This window comes from Gymnoscopelus braueri (assembly GCF_963280865.1).
Source record: "Gymnoscopelus braueri genome assembly, contig: SCAFFOLD_300, whole genome shotgun sequence".
NCBI lineage: Eukaryota > Metazoa > Chordata > Actinopteri > Myctophiformes > Myctophidae > Gymnoscopelus > Gymnoscopelus braueri.
The window spans coordinates 59263-69797 of record NW_027660890.1 but is presented as its reverse complement, the minus strand read 5'-3'; the positions used below and the strand labels follow the sequence as shown (position 1 = coordinate 69797).

The 10535-nt window shown below is 43.6% G+C and overlaps 1 protein-coding gene across 2 annotated transcripts; it reads right to left on the bottom strand.

The window, feature by feature from the left end:
• Positions 1-1045: 1045 nt before the first annotated feature.
• LOC308081078 (uncharacterized protein) lies at positions 1046-6010 on the bottom strand. Of its 2 annotated transcripts, XM_080457477.1 has the most exons (5): positions 5958-6010; positions 4439-4757; positions 3504-3860; positions 3171-3221; positions 1046-2684 (listed from the first exon to the last, which is right to left on the bottom strand). In XM_080457477.1, exons 2-5 carry the CDS (start codon positions 4704-4706, stop codon positions 2143-2145), a joined length of 1218 nt encoding a protein of 405 aa, XP_080313603.1. In that variant the 5' UTR covers positions 4707-4757; positions 5958-6010; the 3' UTR covers positions 1046-2142. The 2 variants fall into 2 exon arrangements, with proteins under 2 accessions (XP_080313603.1, XP_080313604.1); XM_080457478.1 differs by lacking the exon at positions 5958-6010 and having other exon boundaries at positions 4557-4673.
• Between the last annotated feature and the right edge of the window lie 4525 nt (positions 6011-10535).

Below are 10535 nucleotides of genomic sequence, written 5' to 3'. Positions count from 1 at the left end.
TTGAAATAGGACATCAAATCACAACACAAGACAACTTCATAGATTACATCTCTAACTCAGTATGACAGGGTGCAATTTGGTGGTCAAAGGTCAAGGTCAAGTGGGTCAATTATTGATTGTTAATTGTACCAAACTTTTGGACTATTCATCCTAGTAGGACAAGGGTTTACATTTAGTTGGACTCGGTTCCACAGATAATATAGGATGTTTGCCTCTTTATATTATTATTATGTCATACTGTATTTGACAAGTTTTTAAAAAGGTCTTAAAAGTCATTAGATTGTAACTTTAGAAATGTGCAGATACCCTGCATACAATTATACTGTATGTTGGCGTGTTTACTGTTGAGTGAGAAAACAATGTTGCACATTAAGCTAATCATCTGGGGAGCCCCCAAAATAATTTGGGGGCCCCCGACCCCCAGTTTGGGAACCACTGTAGTGATGAGGATGACTGAAGGATAACTGACTGAATCGTATTTGACTCTGAAGGTGTCTGGCTCTCTTTCAGGATTACAGCGCTAGTAGCTGGGAAGACGTCAGAATGACACTCCTCACACACCTTCTGAGACTGGACCTGCTTGCAGCGACCCTCTAGATGATGTAGTGTGACTGCGTGGAAGAAGAACCTATTTATTAACCAATTTATTTTTGTATAAAAGTCTATTTATTACATTTATTTATTCTGTTTCATTTTGGGCCTATTTGGTGTCTATTTATTTAATAAATGATGTAACCAGGTGTGATCTGCTGTTCAATGTGTGCACTGCAAATTACCACATCATAGGAAATTGTTCTTATAGGATGAAGATGAATGGAAAAACGTATCATTTAGCTACATACAATAACATTGATCCCATGGAGGAAATGTTTCTCCAACAAAGAAGGATAATTGCAATATCTTCCAAAATAGATAACTATTGGATATTATATTAAATTGTATGATATTTGAGCAATCTGCATATTTGCATATTTGTTTTGTTAATATGTATGGTGACTGAAAAGTCAAAAAAGAACTAAACTATGTATTATATTTTTTATAATAATCCAAAGTTTATTACTTACAAATAACCAAAAGCCAAACAGACACACAAAACAGCACAAAATAATAAAGCATTATTATTTGTTTTTAAACATCTCCAGCTGCCTTGTCTAATGCCTAATTTATGCTCCATCATAGGTCTGTGTGTGTGCCAAAAATGATAATAAAGTACAGATAACCAATCTACAAGCTCACAACAAGTTACAGATGCGAGTATGCGACACAGTTGTACAACAAAGTATAAATTGTGCTTAGGTTTCTGTAAAACTTGTGTTTTGTGTACAACAGGGCTTGGGTTGACAGAGTAGAGCGAGAGGGTTGGGATCAGGGTTAGGCTTAATTCATCAATCTTTTCTCTTGCATTCAGACAGAGCTGATTCAAAGAAAGAATGCCTAATATTTGATCAGTATGGTGAGGAATGTAGTGGCATTTCTTAGCTGTGGGGGAGCTACGTCACGCGAACACACTCACGCATACACACACACGCGTGCAATTGCAGATTGAAATAACCTCTTAAATATGTAGGCCTATTAATTATTAACCAACGATATATCAAACTTTATTCTCTTTACTTGCATAATGGGTATACTTTATAATGTTGTTATCTGTACATTTACCTTGCAGACCTCTGTAAACTTAGTTCATGAATGCATCAGCCACTGTTATCAAACGTTCATCTTTGGATTGCTTCAGAAAATCTGACAGCTATGCCTTCTTTAAAAGTAGCCTACAATATTTAACAGGTCAGACACAGGACCTTTGATATGCAGCCAGCCAGGTCCATACCTAAATGAATACGCGCCTTTTTTGTCAGATTTTGTCAGATGATGTGAATTGTTTTTGAACGAAGCGTGAGGTTAGGGAGGACTTCACCCTCCTGCATGTGCGGGTGCGTCAGGTAGGTGCTAATGTTCAAAGTAAGTTAAACGCACTCTCGAGGGTACAGACGCACGCACAGCTCAAACAGCTGGTGGGGTGCTGTTCCACCCCGCCCCGGCTCCACTACATCCCTGGCTATGGTTGTAGATAAAAATATTAAACACTATTAAACAGGGGCACAACTGAGGATAAGAGTCAGGTAAAAAGTAATGTCAGGGTCTTTATTTCTTTTTTGAGGTTGCCTTCCTTGGTTTCACTGCCTTGGGCTGGGCTTTCTTCTTTGCTGGGGCTTTCTGGCCAACTGTGGGTTTCTTTTTGGCTTTCTTGGGAATCTTGGTCACTTTCTTGTTGTTCTGGGCTGCAGATTTCTTGACTGCAGGTTTGTTGGCTACAGGTTTCTTGACTGCAGGTTTGTTGGCTACAGGTTTCTTGACTGCAGGTTTGTTGGCTACAGGGTTCTTGACTGCAGGTTTGTTGGCTACAGGTGTCTTGACTGCAGGTTTGTTGGCTGCTGGTTTCTTAGCTTTAGGCTTCTTGGCTGCATCATGTTTCTTGACAAAGGGTTTTGCTACTTTATAGCTTGGCATACCAAAATTCTTAGCTTGGACTAGCATACCCTTATTTTCCAGTCTCTTAGCAGCGAGCTTGACTTGGTTTTTATTCGCGCCATAGTCAGCAGCGAGAGTGTTAACCAGGATGGGCAGGGGGACAAAACTACGTTCGTTGGAGGCAGACACGGTGTTGTAGATGTTCACATTAAGGACTGTTAGGGATAAGATAACATACTGTAATGTAATCAGTGTTTTTCCTCTAACATTCAGGCATTCAGTCATTACACAGGTGTACTCCGATTTTATTTATTTATTTATCTATTTAAATTAGCACAGTCTACTTGTACATAATTAAGTTGCCTCTGACTCCGTACAGTTCAAATTGTTAATAGACACAATCCATACAACTAGAAAGACTGAAATCGTATGAAAAGGGACTTAGGATGCAGTCACACCAAACTTTGATTCTGCCTATGCGTCTGATTCTGCCAATGCTTTTCAATGGGAACGGATCAGGGTTTTTTGCGTAAATCCGAGAATGGCAACAAACTGCGACGTTCCCATTGAAAAGCATAGGCAGAATCCACCGCATAAGCAGAATCCACCGCATAAGTAGAATCAAAGTTCGGTGTGACTGCACCCTTTAGAAGTGCTTTCTGTTTCCCAGATGAGACCATTTTTATCTTCTCAGGACCTACCTTTGGGTTCCGACACTGTCATTTCTGGAGTTTTCTGAGTTGAGCAAGCACCTTTAAGAAAACATGGGGGGAGAACATGATATGTAGTAGTAGTATTTCATAATTATACATTATATTATGTTTATGACAATCTTTGTCACTACTGACTTTACTGATTTCCACACTTCATCTGTTTATTCCTAGTTTGGTTTTGATTATTTAAAAAAATACGAATTAACTTTTTAAACTCCCCTGTTTTTTGTTATGGGCTTTGGTACCCCTAGGCCATGGTCATAAGAGAGAGAGAGAGAGAGAGAGAGAGAGAGAGAGAGAGAGAGAGAGAGAAAAAATCACCTGTGAATCTGTTGTTGTGTGTGGTCATCCTGTCAGTCTGATCTGCAGGTGAGGGCTGATGCAGCCGTTCACCAAGTTGTGGGTCCAGCTGACAAACGATGTCAATCATTTCTGAACACGCCTCGTTTCCCTTTCTACGCACCATGTCGATAATTTCCCGTGCTGACCAGAGCTTTACACCTCTGACCGACTCCATTTCTGCTTCATTGATCACGTTCTTTAACAGTAGTTCTTTCAGTAGAAGGTTCAGGTTGGCATCAGAGACTCCTTGAATGAACACATTTCTCCTGGACCGCAACTTCTCTCCTGCAGATTTCTCCTCCTGGGTCTTTGTCATAGCCTGAGTTGCAGAAGCACCTTGAAGACAAGATGGGGGATTAATAATAATAATAAGGCCAAGGAATGCAATATGCAAAATGCAATATGCAAAACGTGCAATCAGCCATATAAACAGAATCGACTGAACTTGAAAGAAAGGAACTCATGCCATTAACAAATGATTATTGGAAACAGCTGAGCAGAGTTATGAGGGATTCTGGATATCATCACAATGTATCTCTTTATTATGTTGCTTATAATGGCAGATTTCAAACTTGTGGTACAAATTCAGTCATCAAGACAAAAGTTTGTCAAATGTTGTCCTTCATTTACACAACATAGAAACATTCTTGAGTTCTAATTAGGCTGCAGCTTTTGATCACCATTTATCGCCAATGAGCTTAGCCAGCGTCAGGAATTGAACCTGTGACCCTCTGTATTCCAGACAGCCTCTGATTGAAATATAACAGGGACTGAGAAAGTGTTTGATCTTTATCTCATGAGAGAATATGTATTTTCTCAGGAACTAACTTTGGATTCTGACCTGTCAGCTGGGGGGAATGATATGATATATAAGATTTGATATGATATGACAATTAAATATTGAATTAAATTACCTTTGGATCCTGAATCTGACCCAGTGCTTGGGAGTTTCGGCACTAGATAATTTTTTTGGATCTTCTTCAGAATCCTTTTCGTGACCTCCAGAACTTCATCACCTTCATATGTTCCTACCATTGCATCTACTGTTTGCTCCCTGTCTGCATTGTCCAGCTTGGCTTTTTTAACGACGCCCTCGTTGTGCAGTTGCCATTGGAATTTCCTGAATTCTGTAGCATCCAAATCCTCAAAAATAGCTAATAGACAATCTTTGTGGTCTGCCATCACTGGTTAAGTGTTGAGTAAAGATTCAGGATTCAGATTCAGATTCAGGATCTGAAAATAAGTCAAAAGAAAAAAAACATTAGTATGACATCAAATCATTCTAACATTTAAATGTACAGTATTTCAGAAAATCAGTGGTTGAGTTTAAGTAACATAAAAAATTGTATATCAACAACATTATCCACATCAATAAAACACATAAACATTGTGTAAAACATTTGTATCTGATTTGGAAAGCTCTTGACCTCTACTATAATACCTGTGTCACTGATATAGGGGAAAAACATAATTTCACCCTCACCTCAGAAATCTAAAATTTGTCTGTCTGTCTGTCTGTCTGTCTGTCTGTCTGTCTGTCTGTCTGTCTGTCTGTCTGTCTGTCTGTCTGTCTGTCTGTCTGTCTGTCTGTCTGTCTGTCTGTCTGTCTGTCTGTCTCTCTCTCTCTCTCTCTCTCTCTCTCTCTCTCTCTCTCTCTCTCTCTCTCTCTCTCTCTCTCTCTCTCTCTCTCTCTCTCGCGCGCACTACTGTTCTTGCCAAACAACCTGGCCAACAACAGTCAACAACCTTTTTTCACGTGCGCGCATGGATCGTGAATGCGCCCAAGTGAGAACGGCTGCGTCACAATAAATTCAAAAGGGAAAAAAAATGTCACTTCAAACACTTAACTTTAACATTTGTTGGAATATGTATCATTAATAGGCTACTGGGGAAACGTAACAAATGTAAGTAGGCTATTGGCAGAACATTTGTTTGTATGTATAACGTTTGTAGGCCTATTTGTCGACCTAACTTGTAGATTTTGATTATTATTACAAAACATAAATTTCCCACTTCAGCCCTATACATTTCGGCCATTTGAAAATAGCAGATCTACAAGCTCAACAATGTGTCACCATGCAATACATTGTGAGCTTGTAGATCTGCTATTTTCTAAAGATTTGTATACATTTGAAAAGTTGTGAAATGGGACATTCTGCATAATGAGTAGCCTACTTTCTACTTTGGTACTTTAAGTACATTTTGATACCAATACTTTTGTACTTTTACTCAAGTAAATTCTACTTGTACTTAAGTTAAAAAAATGCAGTACTTTTCCCACCACTGCCTACAAGTAACTACTAAGTAGCCTACAACAAACGGTTTGGATTCAGGCCTCAGTTTCAAAGCAAAGTTTTAATTAACAGTATCCTCCTCTAAATAAAATAGTGGCGGCGACCCTTCTGTAGGCTACGTTGTAAATGTCAGTCCTACCTTTGGCAAAACAAATAATGAATCGTCCTCTGTCGTCTTGTAGGCTACTTTCTTTTTCCGATGAAAAGGAAACCTATGGCTTACCCGTCACACGGAAACAGTCAATGCTGCTGCGTCACGTCTTCACCTTTGGATGTTGATCACAATCACGAAGATATCAAATTTCATCATGGTCTATGTCAGCTTTCAGGTTGTAGCCCCTAAATTATTTTTCACCATTTCAGTTGCAGTCAACAACACAGTCGTTTTATTTAAATGTATTATGTCAGAATCAGACTTTATTGTCACACCACAGGTTTACACGTGTAAAGAAGTGGGTGATATTATTTTTTAAATTTTTTTTTTTGCAAGCTCCATCATAGGCTATATGTATAAACGTGTCAGAAATGTTAGCGCCAATGATAATAAAGTTCTATAGGCTACCATTTACATTTGACATTAATGTGTAGTCTAGTACCTCAGAACTACAACTGTCTTGTGTGTGTGTGTGTGTGTGTGTGTGTGTGTGTGTGTGTGTGTGAGAGAGAGAGAGAGAGAGAGAGAGAGAGAGAGAGAGAGAGAGAGAGAGAGAGAGAGGCGCATAGGAAAATTGAGAGACAGACGATATATTTGGTTGAACAGAAGAGACCTTTACAGTTTCCTTGATAAATTGTTAATAGATCTGTAAATAATACTCTTTCATTGTTCAATGTGTTCCAGGTGGAGCTAATGAATGTGTCTCCTTCCCACTCTGTCACCAAACTGACCAAAATAACCAAACTCCACTTCAAAGCTCTGAGGAGGTTGGTATCATATTCTCTAGACTTAATTTTTGGGCGGTGAAACCGCCCCTATAAGTGAGATTTGGAAAAATGTACATTTTCCTGCGCTGTGATCTGGGCCCAGGAAATTAGTAGAATTATCCTGCGCTGTGATTGGCCAATCACAATCTATTCAGGACTGTGATTGGCCAGTGTCACATGACACATGTGCATAGCCCTATATAAGCAACCATAACTTGAAAAAAACAAATATTGGTTTTTTTCAAGTTATGGTTTCGTCCATCATAAAGAGTGTTTCAATAAATGTATTTATCTTTTGTACATGATTGGTTGACTCCATTCAGTATTGTGATTAGCTAGCAAGACACCGCCCACTTCACACAGGGTGTGATTTTTTAATCTTCTTTATGTTTTCCTCATTTAACTAAAATATTGGTTGAGCTAAGACAAAACGCTGTGGTGGTTGAAATAGGACATCAAATCACAACACAACACAAGACAACTTCATTACATCTCTAACTCACTATGACAGGGTGCAATTTTATGGTCAAAGGTCAAGGTCAAGTGGGTCAATTATTGATTTTTAATTGTACCAAACTTGTGGACTATTAATCGTGGTAGGATGAGACTGACTGAATCATATGTGGCTCTGAAGATGTCTCTGGCTCTCTTTCAGGATTACAGCGCTAGTAGCTGGGAAGACATCAGAATGACACTCCTCACATACCTGCTGAGACTGGACCTGCTCTAGCTGATGTAGTATCACTGTGGAAGAAAAACCTATTTATTAACCTATTTATTTTTTATAAAAGTGTATTTTTTACGTGTATTTATTCTGTATCTAATTTAATGGCTTATTTAATACATTATGCAATGTAACCAGGTGTGATCTGCTGTTAATGTGTGCACTGCAAAGATGCTAAATCATAGGAAAATGTTCTTATACAGTAGGATGAAGATAAATGAAAAAACATAGACATTTAGCTACATTAACAATACGTCAGATTGTTTCTTGATCCCATGGATGGAGGAAAACTCAGGGTTACGGATGTAACCCCGGTTTCTTTAGAATTCGGAGTAACATACTCACTATGGGATATCAGCGCCCCCTGGCGATGATGCAGAGCTACATACCATAAACTCCCGGGCCATTCATTGGCTGAGAAGGGTATGTCACGTGTCCGGTAGACCGGAAGAGGTATAAAACCTCTTGCGTGACGTGGCTCATCCTCTTTAACAACCGCTCTCTGCATGCAGATGCACACAAACAGGGGTGTTAGGTGAGTATGTTACTCCGAATTCTAAAGAAACCGGGGTTACATCCGTAACCCTGAGTTTCTTGTCTAATTCTCCGTAACATACTCACTATGGGATACATAAACCCCCCTGGGGCTTATAGCCATACCGAATCTCAAGTCCGCACGCCCCCTAGCCATAAGGCCCCGTCCCCATGGACGTGACCTTCGGCCTCACGGGCGCCCCAGCCCTCCGGGCCGGGGTGCGGTATATAATTGAAAGAAAAGGACCCTGACAGACCAAGTCTGCCTATTCATCTAATGAACAGACACAAGTCTGATCCATAAGTGAAAACAAGGAAACAGGGCCTCCTCCCCTGGAAACCTACCAACGGTGGTTCCGAGGGGACTCAAGAGAAGGAAGGTAGAGAAGGGAAAAAAGGCGGGTTACACAAAAAACCTGCCTAACCTCCCCTACCCTAACTAGAGACAGCCGCTATGTCCAGTACAGCGTGCGCCACTGACGCCACTGCCACATCCAGGCTGTAGAAGGCCGCAAAAGTCGATGGAGACGACCAGTTTGCGGCCGCGCACACCTCCTGGACCGACATTCCCCTGGAGAGGGCCCAGGAAGTAGCCACGCCTCTAGTAGAGTGAGCCTTCAGTCCTTCTGGAACTGGAGCGCCACTACTGACGTAGGCCAGCCTAACGGCATCCAAACTCCATCTAGAAAGCGTCGCCTTAGTCACTGCCTTCCTCCGACCATCTGGGCCGAAGGAGACAAAAAGTTGCGACGACGACCGGTCGACCGCCGTCCTCTGGCAGTAGAGCTTCAACGCCCTCACTGGGCAGTGCAGCCGCCTATCCTCTGCAGAAGCGAAAGGATGCGGATGAAAAACTACCAGCTCAACCGGTGTCTGGGTCACCATTCCGTTCTTGGGAACAAACGCCATGTTGGGCTTAACCAAACCCTGCTGGCGTCTCCCAAGAACCTCATGCACTCCGAACTTACTGAGAGCGCATGTATGCCGCTGACCCGTGTAGCTGTAGTTAAAACAACCACAAGAACCGTTTCGAGACTAACGATCTCCAGATCCACAGTCTCAAAAGGCTCGAACGGTGGGAGGCAAAGCGCCCCCAGCACCACCGCCAGGTCCCAGGCCGGGAACAGAGGCCTAGAGACCGGCCTGGCCCGCCTGGCACCGTTCATAAAAACTACGCACCAGCGGATGTCGGCCAACCGTCATGTCATTGAAACCCACGTGACAAGCGGAAATGGCCGCCTGGTACACCCTAACCGTCGAGAAAGCCAGACCTTGGTTCAATTTGTCCCGCAAGAACATGAGGATGCTGCGTACCGGGGCCCGGAAGGCCTCAACCGGCGGTGACTGACTCAGACACCATGACACGAACAGGTTCCACCTGTCGTCGTACGCAGACCTCGTGGAAAGGGCCCTCGCCCCCTGGATGGTAGCTACCACCTCAGGGGGCAGGCCATAAGAAGTCAAGGTCTCCCCCTCACGGGCCAAGCCCACCGGTCTAGGTCCTGAGGTTGCTTGTGGAAAATCCCGACCCCTGCCTGCCGTAGCAGATCTCTGATCGGGGGGAGGGCCCAGGGCTCGTTGTAGAGGAGAGGATTATTCCTAACCTCCACGCGCCCCACGCCAGTGCCACCAGTGGCACTGACAGTCCATGGAGTCTGACCCCCTCCAAGTTGAGAGGGCCAACTCCAGTAACGGGAATGCATAAAGCAGTTCAGTCGGCCAATCTGGCCCAGATCTGGCTTGTTATCTCCGGAGGAGAGGCCAATCTGCGTACCAAAAAATGCCCCTGGACAACAGAGTCGCTCCGCTGTTCAGGAGGCCCGGTACCTGTGAGGCTCTGGTTGACGTAAGGCGCGCGTCGCACCACAGCGTCAGATCGCCAGCTAGCCTGTCCAACACTGGAGAGGCCAGGCCTCCCTGCTTTTTGGCATAGCACACGGTCGTGGTGTTGTCGGTTCTGATCAGGACATGACAACCTCGAAAACCGAGCCTTGCAAAGTCTGATCGTCAGAAGAAGACCGTCATCAGCTCCAGGTAGTTGATGTGGGCCGTCTGTAGACTGGGACCCCACACCCCCCTGGCCGAGCGGCTCTCGTGGACGGCACCCCTCCTGTGAGGCTGGCGTCCGTGGTAATGACCTTCCGCGAGACCACAGCCCCCATTCTGACCCCTTGGACAGAAGGGCTGCATCTGACCACGATCTAAGCGTGTCCACGCACCGTGGGGATACCCGGACCTTCCGATAACCTCAGGTGGACGGGGCTCCAAGAGCCCACATCCACCTCCGGGAAAAAAAGGTCACATGTGGGGCTTGTCCAAACGAAACAGGTGTAAGGCCGAAGTCCTGAGACCCGTCGCCTGCACGCATAGCCTGTATGTGACTTGTCGCCTCACGCGAGAAGACCATAGGCCGAAACGCTGTCTATCCCGCCCGGGACAGACGCGCCGTGAGCCTGGTCTAGCCCAGCGAGATCCCCTATGAAGGTGGTCTGCTGAGACGGGACCAAGACGCTCGACGGACGGTGACGGTGAAAACCC

What these genes read in the sequence shown, in the direction of transcription:
- LOC308081078 (XM_080457477.1), bottom strand. Translation starts at nt 4,706, where the DNA reads ATGGCAGACCACAAAGATTGTCTATTAGCTATTTTTGAGGATTTGGAT. An exon ending in GTCAGATTCAGGATCCAAAG is followed by an intron (nt 3,861 to 4,438) that starts GTAATTTAATTC and finishes CTTGTCTTCAAG; the next exon opens with GTGCTTCTGCAACTCAGGCT. An exon ending in GACAGTGTCGGAACCCAAAG is followed by an intron (nt 2,685 to 3,170) that starts GTAGGTCCTGAG and finishes TATCCCTAACAG; the next exon opens with TCCTTAATGTGAACATCTAC.